The 14,456-nt window shown below is 36.4% G+C and overlaps 1 protein-coding gene across 1 annotated transcript in view; it reads right to left on the bottom strand.

Annotated features, from left to right (window-relative positions):
• The window catches only part of LOC103475723 (transcriptional regulator ATRX-like), a 24,175-nt gene extending 9,719 nt beyond the window's left edge, over nt 1-14,456 (bottom strand). The window contains exons 1-11 of the mRNA XM_008427552.2: nt 14,306-14,456; nt 12,238-12,347; nt 12,090-12,145; nt 11,432-11,460; nt 11,149-11,270; nt 10,961-11,077; nt 10,544-10,653; nt 9,267-9,334; nt 7,412-9,171; nt 5,452-5,512; nt 18-175 (exon numbers count right to left, since the gene is read on the bottom strand). Coding sequence (XP_008425774.1) covers nt 18-175; nt 5,452-5,512; nt 7,412-9,171; nt 9,267-9,334; nt 10,544-10,653; nt 10,961-11,077; nt 11,149-11,270; nt 11,432-11,460; nt 12,090-12,145; nt 12,238-12,347; nt 14,306-14,319 — 2,605 coding nt within the window. The 5' untranslated portion in view covers nt 14,320-14,456. The remainder of the gene's footprint in view (nt 1-17; nt 176-5,451; nt 5,513-7,411; nt 9,172-9,266; nt 9,335-10,543; nt 10,654-10,960; nt 11,078-11,148; nt 11,271-11,431; nt 11,461-12,089; nt 12,146-12,237; nt 12,348-14,305) is intronic.

The following is a 14,456-nucleotide window of genomic DNA, read 5'->3' as shown; positions in this document are numbered from 1 at the left end:
AAAGCCGAAAGACTTACTGTGAGCATCTGCTGTATTATCATCCTCATTGCCTTGATAAGGTTCCCGGTCGCCATCTGATTCAGACAGATCCTCCTGACTTTCCCCTTCGGAAGAAATGTCCCCATCCGAAGAGAGGTTGGCTTTAATTTGGGCCAATAGCAATTGCTTAGCGATTCTTTTAAAAGTAGAACACAAGGAAAAAGGCACCTGTAGTTTACTTTACAATTACTTAAATAATTTTAACAGATTTAATATATAATCAAAGATAAATAGTAACAACAAAGGAGGAAAATGTGGATGAAATCTCTATAGTCAAAGTCTGCTACTTTGCTAATGACTGTCCCTGCACTGATTTAACGTAAAAACTCAAAATGGTGTGAACAGACTAACTGAATTGTTTTTATAGAAATTTCAGATGATGTTCAAACTTAACCCTTTACAAAGGTTAGAAATAGGTCAGCTCTATAAATAAGGCAACTAAGATAGAAACATAATAAAAAAGAGGCAGAGACATTTTAAACGTAAATATTTATTACAGCAATTAATGTTCAGACAAAATAAAAATGAAAAAAAGGTCTTTGCATTTTTCTTGTTTTTAAGCAAAACAGGGGATCACAAGTCTTTTTCCATGCTTGTAACAGTTTTTTTCCCCAAGTGAAAAGTCACAGATTTCAAATGTAGCCCAATTTACTCTCAACCTTTTCAAAATACTGATCAACTCTGAACAAATGGGGCGAAAACTTAAATTTAGAAAGAAAAAAAGTTTTCTATAATTCTCTTTTTTTAAAAAGGCACAACACTGCATAACTGAGATGTTTGTTAAAAAAAAGTAACTTTATTTGAAGGGGTGTGCATAAGGCTGACATGACACTGTCATAAACATGACGTAACACCTGTTATGAACATAAAGAAGTCTTTATGAATGTCTATGACAGTTGTCATGAAGTGTCGTTCGGTAAATAATGACRCTTTTAATRCAAAGTTGCTCTAAAAGTTGCATTAAAAGTCCATTAAAAATGCCAACTTTGCATGATTTTGTAAATTATGATAATTTAATGCAAGGTTGGCATTTTTAATGGACTTTTAATGCAACTTTGCATTAAAGTGTCATTTACCAAATAACACTTCATAACAACTGTCATAGACATTCATAAAGACTTCTTTATGTTCATGACAGATGTTATGTCATGTTTATGACAGTGTCATGTCAGCCTTATGCACACCCCTTCAAATAAAGTGTTAAAAAAGAATTACGTAGAATAAAAAGTTACCTCGCCCGTCTTTTTCAATCTCTGATGGAAAGTAAAAACAAAACAAAAAAAGAGGAAATGATCCCAAAAAGTAGTAAAAAATAAATAAGGCCGGTTTACAAATGTAAAAAGCGTTTGGTTTCAATACTACATGGTGTTATGAAGGATCAAAAGTATGTACAGCTACAAAAAAATATATACATGAGCTGCTGTAATGACTAGTAATCACCAGAAGTCTGTACTTCATGAGATGGACTTTGAGTTTATCGCGTCAACGTTCTCAGGTCAGACCCGGATCTGAAGGTGAGGTTTAAATGCTGGCCACGCCCAGTTTTTTCCACAAGTGTTACAAGATGATTAGATCTGAATATGTTAACATAAAAAATAATACAGTACAGTAGTTACAGCAGAGGTAAAAGACGAGCACCTTCAGTCTTGATTTAACTTAGAATAAAAGACAATCTAAATAGCAAACACTTATGAGGGTCACTAACACTCATGGGTTCCCCTGGACAACCACATGCGTTTCTACAATATCCGTTTAAAGTTTAAGCAAAAAAAAAAAAAAAACACAAACAATATGAAGCTCACATTTCTGCTGACCATTTTCATCTACATGTACTAGCACTACCACTACAACTGAAACAGAGGGATGACAGATAGATAGATAGATAGAGGCCTAAAGTCCCAGATTAAGCGACAGTTTCCTAACAGCATTGTTTTCACTGCTGTGCTGTCAGAAAATCCAACCTGGAAAAACACGAGAGACAAACATGGATGTTGTTAAAGGGATTGTGGAAGTTTAGGTTGCTTTACATTTTAAAAGTCGTGTTTCACAGCCCACTCTCAATTCCCAGTATATACAAAGTTGCCGGTAATTTCTGAAAGGACTGACCTGCATAACTGCAGTTAGAAACGATTGGTTTTCCAGTTAGGCAGAATTTGGATTGGGATTGGTTTTTAATGGTCAGCAGAAATGTATACTCTGTGTATAGAAAGTGGTTGCAAAACATGAAGAACACCAGTTCAGGAAAGAGTCAGGAAATTCTGCTTTGGACAAGAGTTGACCAAATATTTAAATATGAATGAAATATGAATAAATTATATAACAGAAATGCATTTAAATAAAAGATGGATTGTGTCAACTAGATTCTATTTCTCTCTATGTAACAAACTCTATAAAGATGTTTTGTTTTTTTTAACTTTGGTAAAAAACATTGTATATCATAAATAATTAATTAACTGTCATTAGTAAACTTTGCGGGCTAACATGAGCTTGTATTTAATGCAATTGTGTGGGAGCTATTGTTAGCCAATAATCATAGTTTATTAAATGTTTTCAGTCTTGTTGCTTCATTGATACGACTTTATATTGCATAGATACTTCATTTAAAATTCATATATTAATTTAGAGTAAGTTTCTTCATAACAGTATTATAAACTATTTCAYGGGTTCTAAATTAAATTTATATTAGAAGAGTGAGGTGTGCAAATGTATGGAAAGCAGGATTTTGCCACACAGACTAAACTACTTATTGCCAACAYTCCTACTGCAACACAGTCCTCAGAATGACCAGTCAGGACTGGATAAATCAAAGTTTTCTTGGAGAGGAGAGTAAAAGCAAAACAAGAGACGTGAAGCTGTTCACGTATGAGCTTGTAATAAAAAAAAAAGTAACTTTTGATTTTGTATTTTCTTCTTTTTGCTTGTAACAGTTAATCATTAGGTAAAATAAAACAAGAGTGTGTCTGGAAGGTATCAACAAAGTGTGGCAACATGGAGCTTTTCTCCAAGCGCTGGTATGTGAAGGTCATCTTGGAGACTGGGATGGTTAAAAAACAAAAAGTAGAAATTTTGTGTCCGCCTGCAAGCAGCCACAGCTCTGAGGAGCATCAATATTGTTCTCCTTGTTGTAACATGATGTAATAAAACTCTCGAGACAAAGAATTCAGTTCTCATCATCTTATTTAACAGAAAACTGCATCAGAAACTGCTGAAGCTACTTCAAATGCAACACTATGAAAAGAAAGGAAAAACTTTCTAGCAGTGCAGCATATTTGTAAAGTGAACAGCATCTTCAACATTCTCAAATGTTTGCTATTTTCAAGCTTATATCTAGAAATGGAAAAAGCAGACACAAAGTTGGAAGTTCACAAGAAAACTTTGGGTTGAAGGGACCAAAGATTTTCTATTTAATGCCGTTGTGTTAAGAGAACTTGGTGAAACTTTCTGGTATTCACTATTAGCATTTCTGCTATCTCACTGTGCTGCAACTTGCATTCACACTCCCACTAGAGAAGCTGAGGATGTGGAAAATAGTGAATAATCATGAGAAAGCAAATAGTTATTTGTTCCTATAACATATTTTTCTCATAGAAATGAAATATAAGCTATGATAATGATAATCCTTGAGATTCTTACTTTGAAGAGACAAAGAAAGTAGTTCTCAAATTGTCTGAGCTAATAAAGCTAGCATATCAGACTAGCTTAAAAAAAGCACAGAAAAAGCTCCCTTTTTAAATTGTTTATCAGCATTTTGGATTGACAGTCGATTAAGACATGGCGACAGAGCGACTGAGAAGAATAAAATGATCTGCTAACACAGAGAAAGGTGACTGGCTAACCGTAGGTCACCTACTACACTTATGTCGGCATCTGCTAAAGTGTCGTTTCACAGTTTTAAATAAGTCACGACTGCCTTTGATCACCTCTGCTTAAAAATACTAAATCTGAGACACTAAACTGCAAATGTTTTGCTGTATGAACACATTGCTAATTGTATGCATGCACATTTTGTTGTGCTCTCCCTTTTAACTGTTTTAGCACTTCCAGACCATCAACATAAAAAAGAAATGGTTCTTGATGTTTTGCCTGATGAAATAAAGGTTTAACTAACATGAACCCAAATGTGCATTACCTCGGCTTCAGAGCTGATGCATCATTACGCCTATTATGTTGTATTGTGACTGCAAGCACACAAGCTGCACAAACACACTGAGTGTAAGTATCATCAAGTCAAATTTATATTATTACTCACGGTGTCAGAGAAAAAATACGCCGTTGGGTTAAATGATGAAACCATTTCAGTTAAATCAGGACTATTACTCAGGAAGTAAAACCAACAACGGTTGTATAATTTATGAGAATAAAACTCAAAACCAGTAATCATCAGTTGCTGATGCGTGTTTGGCAAGAGTCAGGCTAATTCTTTAGCAAACTTGTCCAAGATTGTTGTATGAAAAAGGCCCTCATTAGCAAATTAATGCAGCAGTGTCAATTTCAACTATACTGACCTATTGTAACATAATGATTATGAGGTAAGAAAGTAAAAGATGTATATACGGTGAAAACAATCAAACTTTAGACAACAACATATATCAAAAACTGAATGAAATGATTAAACTTAATTTTGAAATGGATATTGTATCATCTTCTCAAAACTTAATTCACACCAGAACCATGACACAATTCAGGCCCAGGCAAAGTATAAAGCTTTCAACAGACCTGCAACTACACCTGACTTTCTCCAATTCTCCAAAATAAAACTTAATCTGCATTTTCAAGTATCTTCTAAATATATTAAATTCATTTTGCATTCTGTTGAAATAAAAGATATATCACATTTTTTGCATGCAGGTCTCAAACTTTATACTTAATCTGTAATTAAAATTCAATCTGTTTTAGGTACTGTCACTGGTGGATAAAACATATGCGCATTGTGAACAGATTCAATGACATTTTACTTCAATCAAATCACAACGAATGAAAAATCTGTGCTTCATAAACAGACAAGTTGGCAAAGGTGAAAAAAAGGCCTTCACTCGTTTGAGTTTATGTTCCTGCAAGTTAAAGTCTACTACTGGAGTTATCCAAGCATACAGGGAAGAGAATCAAATAGTATATCGTAAAAAATGTATGTAACTTTTGTAATTAGATTATTATAAAGGCAATTTAAGACAGAGACAATATAGATAAAAAGTCACAAAGTTGATACATCTGTAGAAGTTCTTCTACTAAAATGTGTATTTGACTGTCGGAGCCCTGCAGCTACGTTTAGGCCGTGTCTGAAAAGACCGTAACTCAGTTCTAATGACTTGGATGTTCCCAGATTTGGCGCGGAAACCAGGATTTGGAGTTGCATCCTTTCTTTTACAGCTATACTCTTTTACAAACTCGACTTCCGGGCTTTTAGAACCGTACCTATTTTCAGGATCTTCATCATCTTCTGCTGCCCATGAGGGCCCAGACTGCTCTTCATCTCCTTGGGGGGGAAAGAAGAAAATAGAATTTGCAGATTGAGTCTGTTATTACCCAAAACAAGGCATTCGTTACCTGCAAAAACTGACACAGGACACAAGGTTATGTTCAGAGTGAAACTCCTTTATTTACAACCCACTAAGTCAATAGTTTGTCTTCCAAAGCACTAATTGCTGTAAGTTTTATGGAATATGTTTCAGACATATAAAGCATGAAAGTTCTGTTTGTCTTTCTTTGTAAAACATCTCAAGGCGAGTCAGATTTATTCAGGGAGGCCCTCTAAACATCAATTATCAAGTCTTTCCACAGAATTCCAATTAGATTTATGTTTGGATTTTGACAATGCCCTTCTGAATATGCTTAGAAGTAAACACTAGTCTGTTGTAGCCTCGACTGGGTGCTTTAAATAATTTTTCTGTACTGCCACCACAACATTTGTTTGTATTTCAAGACGCAGTGTTGGGATCCAGCCAAACTGTTTTGTTTGTGGGTCAGAAACGTTTTTTCAGTCTCATCTGACCGGAGTACCTTCATATTCCACATGTGGCCCCTTAAATGGCTTTTTGCATTTAGGTTTCTTATACCATTCTTGCAAAACCGACTTTTGTTCTTACCACATTTGCAGAGTCCACAACTAATATTTGTCTTTCTATTCAATCTCGCCCAATGTGCCGAGGATCTCTGCAGCTCATCCAGAGTTATCACATGCCTCTTTGTCAAATTTATCTTTATGGTGTAATTTTATACCATTTTATAAATATTATATACCTCTTTTCTCTTTTAGATCACACAAACAGCCTTGTCTTAAGATTGGTCAACTGGCCTCACACAGACAAACCCCTACACTGTCATAAAACAGCAGGGGATGAATCCTTAATGCCCGGGACTAATCATTGTGTTACTTTCCCGTATCCAGAACTTATCAGGATCAAAGGGCTTCTCTTTAACATCAAACACACGTCTTGCCATTTGTCTTAACAACAGACAAATGGCAAGACCATCTGTATTGAGCTCCACAAAATCTTTGGTGCATAACAATCCTAACCTTCACATTTATACTTGAATCAATTTGTTACTTCTTCTCATCTAGATTCTTGTAAAAGTATCTTTTCCTCAACAATTTCAGCAACAAGGCAGTTCAAACGAGAAAAAACCCCGACATAACCAAGAAACACTACATTACAGTGGCATAATAAGGAGGATTACTGAAAAGTTGTAAAATGTTTCAGTTATAAACCATTAAAGGCAATTCTAGGGGGGCCACCTGGCGCCTTCGCCCATATCAGAAACTGCCAGTGCATAAACGGGTTTCTGAAGATTTTATCTCAAACTTTCCTTTTGCATTTCTGTCCCAAGTTTGGTAAATCCGACCTGCAACTTACCTTTCACAATTAATATTCCTCTACAGTAAGATTTAAATTAGAAATTAGTTTACTATTTTAGGCCTGTCACAAAAACAAATTTTGCTAAGCGATTAATTGTCTCAAAAATTATTGCGATAAACGATAATATTGTTTGAAGACCATTTTAAGCTGATGTAATGGTAGTAATGCAAGAGATATTCTGCCAAAAATAAATACACTTTACTTTCAAATGAACACTTAACTCTGGAACTGGTAAACAAAATAAACAAAACAACCAAAAATGAAAATAAAATTGACTCTCAGTCTCCGTTACCAAAAAATGCATTTGAATAAAAACTAAACACAACATATGACACATTTTTCATCCAGTATCATCAATAGAAAAAGGCAGGAAGAAACGATAAAGCTGATACTTTAAAATGAGGTCGATAACTTTCATTTATCTTGTGATTGATTACTTATCGTGACGGGCCTATTAAATCATAATAAAGGATATAAGTTCAGTAAGAAAAAGTAATAGACAGGTTAGAAAAGCTCACCTGAGGATTGTTGGAATGCTGCTACTCCAAGTGACGCCACATTTTCTGTGATCGGTTTCATCTTCTGATCACTTACGTCGCTGCCAGAGTCGTCTTCTTGTTCATCATCGCTCAACGAGGATGACGAATCAGTCACATCCTGATGGCGTTTCCCTTTAGACTTGCTAGCTTGCATCCTCTTCTGCTTTCTCACCACGCCTTCCTCTTCTCTTCTCATGAGATGAGGCTTCCCGATCGACCTCACCGTATTTAAGTGTTGTATTTCCTTCTGAGAGTCTTGATCATCACTTGAGAAATCTGTCCCGCTCTCCTGTCGAGCCTTAACTACTCTGCTGCCCGATTCCGATTCAGATGAGCGGTCCAGCATCTTGCGTTTTTGCCGCAGCTTCTCCGGCGACATCGGACTGTTCTTGGTGAGCCAAAACAGGCATTTCTTGGCCACCTTGTCTGGAGGTGCTTGGTTTCCGTCTTCGTCGCTCTGAGGTTCGTCTGAGCTGTGCGTCATCGCTGCCCGCTCTAGAAGGGCAGCAGGTACTTCATCTGAATCTGAATCATCTCTTGACCGGCTCAAATTCTGCTCATCATTACCCGTGGCAGGCACTGTGTTGGGCGTCTCCTCGGGTTCAGAGTCACTCTCGCTGTCTACGCCTGAAAGTGATGGTTTGATTATGATGTCACTTTGTCTCCGCAGCGGAGTCGTCTTCAAACGAGGGGATCGTCTGTTGCCTTGTTTCTCCTTCAGCAAGACCGGCGTACTAGCAGTGTCAATGCTCATCTGTCTCTCATCTTTAGGACTTCCAACAACCTGTTCTTCCGATGCATCCTTTCCCTTAGATTTATTTTCCTCCTCAGGGAAGTTTTCATCCAACTTTGGGACATCGGCTGATTCTTTCTGCTCCATAGGTACAGGTGTAAGTTGTACAATTAGTTTTTTAGACATGTCGACCTCGCTTGAAGATGACGTCAGGCCGATGTTTTCAGAACTTGAATCTAGCTCCTTCTCAGAACAGTCATTTGTGAGGTCAATGTATCCTTTGGAGTCAGAGTCATTGTCTTCAAAGTGCTCAGCTGCCAGTTTCTGCAAGCTACTTAAGCGTCTTTTATCAGACTTATCCAGCTCAATGTCTGAATTTCTCATAAGACGTTTGCAGTCACTGCTGAGGATATTTTCCCAATTGCTCCCGACATCCAGGTCCCTAAATTCCTCCTTAAGGCTGTCTTCCAGTGCGGTGAGAGACTTTCGCAGGCCTTTCACTACAGCTAAAAAGGAGTTCAAATACACAGCGCGAACACTGGGCGTGGGCTTGCTTGTTGTTACCGTCTCAATGAAACTGATGAATGTTTGGTTTAAGGCGTTTGTTGAGTCTACCAGATGTTTTGCCTTTTTAGTAACATCCTTAGAAACTTGCAGATTATTGTAGTTAAAGATCACATTCCCATCCATGCCACTGTGGTCCCATTTATCCAAAGGAATGTTCTGCGCAGAGCGTTGTGACAGTATGCGGTACAGTTCAGACTTCTCCGGCTCCGCTCGGTTCCTCCTCCGCTGATGAGGCCACAAGGGCTCCACATTTTCCAGGACGTTGTCACAGGCCATCACCAGGTCAAAAAGCGGCTCTGGGCTGCACACGTAGCAATACCATTTGCTCTCCAAGATGCTGGAGAGCTCCTTCCTGCCCAAATTTCTAAGAATGCATTTCTTGCAGAAAGCATTACTACAGTAGTCGCAGCAGATCAAGTTGCCTCCTTCAGCACACCACCTACATGGAAAACATAGCGAACGAGGTAAACAGCTTATTGTGTAATGTCCTTGATATTTCAAATAAAATAGTATACTACATACAAGCAATCTCACCTGCATTGCTCATCCATGCCATCTCTATCCTTACTGATATCATCACTCGAGTAATAATTGTAGCATGACTAATGAAAGAAAACAAATTGTTAGTTTGTCATATGATATGTGCAGCCTACAAATCTACCAGCTGTTTGGAAACTCAGACATTTATGACTTCCATATTTAAATCTTCAAAGGGTTACATATTTTATATAGGTCAAAGTTTCTTAGTACTGCACCACAAGAAAAAAAACTCTGTGGTCTTCCATTGTTGTTTATACAGCCAAACTTTACAGTCATGAAACAGCATTCAGACACCTCAATCCCTTGATCTACAGCTACATAAATATACTTTCCGCCCGACCTCAATATACCAAACAAAGCATAAGTACTGACTACGAAACTGATGACATTCCAAGGTAAAGAACGTAAGAAGTCTTTGCTTCCTGAGGGTAGAACAAATGCTCAAATCACTGGTAAATTTAAGGCAAGTTTGTTTGTGTAGCACAGTTTATTTGCAAGGTAATGCAAAATATATAATCCAGAGTGCTATACAGAAAAATAAAGTCAAAATAGTTTCTTCTTGCCGTAACTGTTTTGCTCAATTTGAAGATTTACATGTAGGTTTAACTTTGCAATGGTAAACGGGTAAAGACTAGAAGGTTCTGTTGAACCGTGTAGGACATCAATGGAGCATTTCTGAAACAAACGCAACACCTTCATTACAATACAATCAAAAAGCTCTTTAACTAAAATGATTTTGTTCAAAAAGACAGTAGGCACAGAAATCATTTTAGTTTTTATTCCAGCTAATGAACATTCAAACTACAGTTTCTCAGAAAATTTATATATTTTTTATGCAGTATGGATTTTTAAAATAAAATGTAATATTCTAAGATAGATTGAAAAACTCTAAGACATATATTTTATTATTTTGCCTTTTCATATTTTATTATGAAAGCAGGTTAATTACGGTTTGCCTGTCAACACTGTGAATCAAATTAACAGGAGTGAAATTCGGTGAATACATCCAGAGTCAGTCTGAAAATTTTATCCTAAATTTGTACGAGTGCTTGCAATAAAGAAAGAAACAGAAAAGAACCAAAGTGGGAATGTTTTATATTAACAATGTTAACCTTACTCCAGTAAATAAAATATTCTGATAATCACTCCACCATCAACATAAAATAAAAAAAACACAACATGCTATTAAGCATGTTTGCCAATGATGCTAATCAGCTGACTATAATGAATCAATTATTTTCTTGCTCTTAGGTGCCAGGACATAGACTTACCTTGCAAATAAGCACTTTCAGAACAGGATGTTGATAAAGGAAATCTCTCCGGAAGTGGTTAACTTGTCGGCCACACGCAGTACAACACACAATTCCCACATGCTGCCCTCCTGGGAAACGACAACTCTATCATTAGCGACAACATGGTTATACAAATCATTTGTTGGATCATGGATCTACTTGAAAACACGACTGAATGTTTATAGCAACGTAAGAGAGATCTTTTAAAACAAACTGACAAAAATGTGTTTTTATAAAAGAGAAATGAAAAATCCACTTTCCAACAACAAAATAAATTATTGTATAAGACCACAAAACACTGCTCTCTTAATTTATTCAAATTACTAGAGTCACAACTGGGTTATTGATAATATTACCTCTACTGCTCATAAGAATTTAATTTGTGTAGAGGCTGACCTGCACGTTTCCTTGAAAACTCTTTCCGAAGTACCCCTGGCTTGCGACTACGAAATTCTGGGCCTCTGAATTCATCTCTTCCGTTGTCCACTGGCTCAGGTCTCACCAGCACCGTACCTGTCAAAGCAAGAGGTTAAATCCAACAACAAAGCAGAAAAGGGTCGGCAGAGAAAAACTGCAACACCTACCTTTAGGCAATCTAGTAACGTCAAGGTGACCATTTGAGCTGACGGGCATCTCAAAGTCTTCACTTGCATTTGATTCGCCAGATTCATCCAGTCCGGAGTGCTTTACAACTACTGAGGGTTTTCTAAAATATCAGTAAAAGTAAAAAAAATTAAAATGCTAATTACAAAGCTTTGCAACAATTATCAAGGTTGAAATTAAAATATTTTCCCTCATTTATCCATTTGGGAGGTAAATAAAAACTTTTTACATTAACTTGTCTGTAGAAATGAAGATTAAACTCACCTTTTTGAATATCTAGTGTCCAAACCAGCCTGCAAAATAAGAGATTGTAGGTTTAGTCTTAAGGAATTTCTATTTTTTAAGCCATAAACAAGCTGCACGTTTCTTCAAGTTTACAAAAATGCAGCAGAATTAATAAACTAAATTCTATAGTTGAAAGATATAAAAACAAAAATGTCTTTGTTAGCTATTCCAAGATTAGTCGACATGTAGATTGTAGATAGATATGCTGGTCTTTAAACTATTTTGCTGTAGGAATCKGTGAAGTAGAAAATTAAACTACTTAAGCTTCAGATATTTGTGACAATAATTTTTAGTTTTACAAATTTCTAAATATTTACCAAATTAAAAAAAGTTACCTTGGATTAAATTTTATCAATTTGATCAAAAAATCTCATGAAGTAGTGAAACTGCTGCTTAAGAGTAATCAGTAATGACTTCATTTAATAATACAAGTTCAAGAAACAATCTGTGAAAACATTAAAAAAATAGACGCTGCGAAGCTAAAACTCCTAATTTCACTGAAGTTGTTGGGATTTGCAAATGTCCCCAATTGAAGTTTATAGTTTTCAATCACATGACCAGTCAGGAATAATGATTTTGTTAGGATTATTGGTTTTTCCACGGTGTTCAACACATTAACTAACCAAAGCTTATTTACCTCTGTAACATTATCCACTCTTGAGTTCTCCACAGAAAACCGTTTGTTTATCTGACCTGTAAACAGAAGATCAGTAATGTTTTTAAAAATATTATTACAAAGTTACCAGTGCTTTTTATTGAGTTTATTAAAACAAAAACACATGTACCATGATATTCATCTGATGTTGGAATGTCATATCTGTCCTCAATGCTGGAATGAACCAAATATTCATGAAGCTTGTCGACCAATAAATTCAGCTTGTTGCTGGAGGTTCCTCTGAAAAGTACAAAATAGCAGGTATTGCAATAGATTTATTATCTACAGCGCTATGAATTGTAGCTCAATTGATTCTGGTATATCTTAGATTTTTTTTTGGTCCCTTTAGAATATTGAGAGACAATGTTTTAAAATCTTTCATCATCAGAGAGCAAATAATAAATGAAGCCTAACAGCTTTACTCCACTTTAAAGGACAACATTTCTTCCTCTAATAGCAAACTATGCATGGCTTCTAACTGCATATTTAGACAAAAGGAATGCAAACAGACTTCAATCAAATGTTTGAGTGATGGCCAACCACGCACCAGTAAAGAAGGAATCAGAAGGCAACAAAGACTGCAGCTGAGCAACAACAAAGCATTTTTTTCTCATAACTCACAGCTACATATATTCATGCCTTCAAACTTTGCTTTAACATAGTATATACAACAATGGTTCAATCAATCTTTGACCTTTTCTAGCCAATATTGTTCTTTTCTTTGTGGTCTGACCTTGCTGATKCAGATTTTTGACAAACTGCATTTTTCCCCCCCAGCAAATCATGAGAAAAATACATATATTTTTTGATAGTGCAACAGTTTTTAATCCAAAAAAAAAAAAAAAGAGATGACAAAACTATCCACGACATTGCATCAAAAAGGCATATTCTCTCCTTTTGGTCTTTCATCATTATCAGTTACTAAAATGGTTCAATAACTCTTGGRTTGTTTCAGATCAGATGTGAGAATCTACACAACAAGAATCCATGTATGTGGTTTCTTACATTGTTGGCATGGAAAGTGCAATTTCCTGATACATTGCAATGCAATARTCACAAAATCTTAACAATTGGTCAGACAAAACTTTTTTTAAAAGGTTTTGTTGGCTCTAGTGGCCTTTATTTGAAAGTAGTTCGACAGGAAGGAGGGTAATGAGAGAGGGGGAAGATATGCGGCAAATGTCACCAGGCCGGGAATCAAACCTGCGACCACCACCATGAGGACCAAGGCCTCAATACGTGGGTTATGCTTTGCCCTTGCGCCAMCACAGCACCCCATGGTCAGACAAAACTGACACTACTGAGGTTAGGCATCAAACGGGACACCAGGTGTTATGATCCAGGGGTCAGAAATTGATTTATTTAGTTAAAAGTCATGTGAAATGTTGAGTCTGACACCATGTAGGCTGGTTATTCCTCTCAAAGTGTCACCTCTTTAAGAATGCTTGAGGTATAGACATGCACAATGTGCAGAAAATATACTCATGAAGACATACCAGAACTAAATATTTCATTCAACACAGTTCTTTGTGGCATCAATAATGAACTAACAATATATTTGCTACATATTGTGCCCCCTTATGTGGAAAACTAATCAACGATACCCATCTATTCCGAGCTGAATGGTACATTTCTAGTAAAATAAATTACATTCACTAGAAGCAACCATGATGACACTCGAGACCAACTACAACACATCAGCAGGTCCAACCTTTGCTGGAAAAAATCAGCAACTCATAAAGAAATGCTCTGAAAAGCGCAGTCTCTAAATTTCCAGAATAATTTAGATGATAGGACATCTAAGTGAACCAAGCTATTTATGACTAATTCATAACCATGGTTGTTTTAATAAAGTACCCTACAATATGTTATTCAGGATTTGTAATCACCGAACACCCATAAAATCAAGGCATCTCATAATCAATATATCGAACAACAGAGAGCTTAGCTCAGTCAAAGGAAAAATGAGATTATATAGCAGTGGTTGTCGCCGAAACATAACTACATATATTTGTGGCTAGATTTCTTCTCTTTTAAAGGGAAGCTGCAGACTGAGCTAAAGTTATTTATTTTTTGATTAATTTATGCTCCTCGTTAGCTTAGCTGTTAGCTAATTCCGCTAACAGTGAGCTAAGCTACTTTACCGTTACATTTGCTAGCACCAAGAGACGCCCCCCATTTCAAACTTTAGTAATTACCTTAAAGCGGACATGTCGAAAAGCAGCAGAACAACAGGAGTCGTTAAAAAATGTCACATTGCTTTAGGGTTCATTTCACTAAATTGCCAAAGAAAAACTGTGGCGCTAATTAGCCCTCAGCGAGGAAGCAAAGTGGAAAAAAACATGTCTT

This window comes from Poecilia reticulata, linkage group LG14, assembly GCF_000633615.1.
Source record: "Poecilia reticulata strain Guanapo linkage group LG14, Guppy_female_1.0+MT, whole genome shotgun sequence".
NCBI classification, from domain to species: domain Eukaryota; kingdom Metazoa; phylum Chordata; class Actinopteri; order Cyprinodontiformes; family Poeciliidae; genus Poecilia; species Poecilia reticulata.
This window is presented reverse-complemented; position numbering and strand designations above follow the sequence as displayed.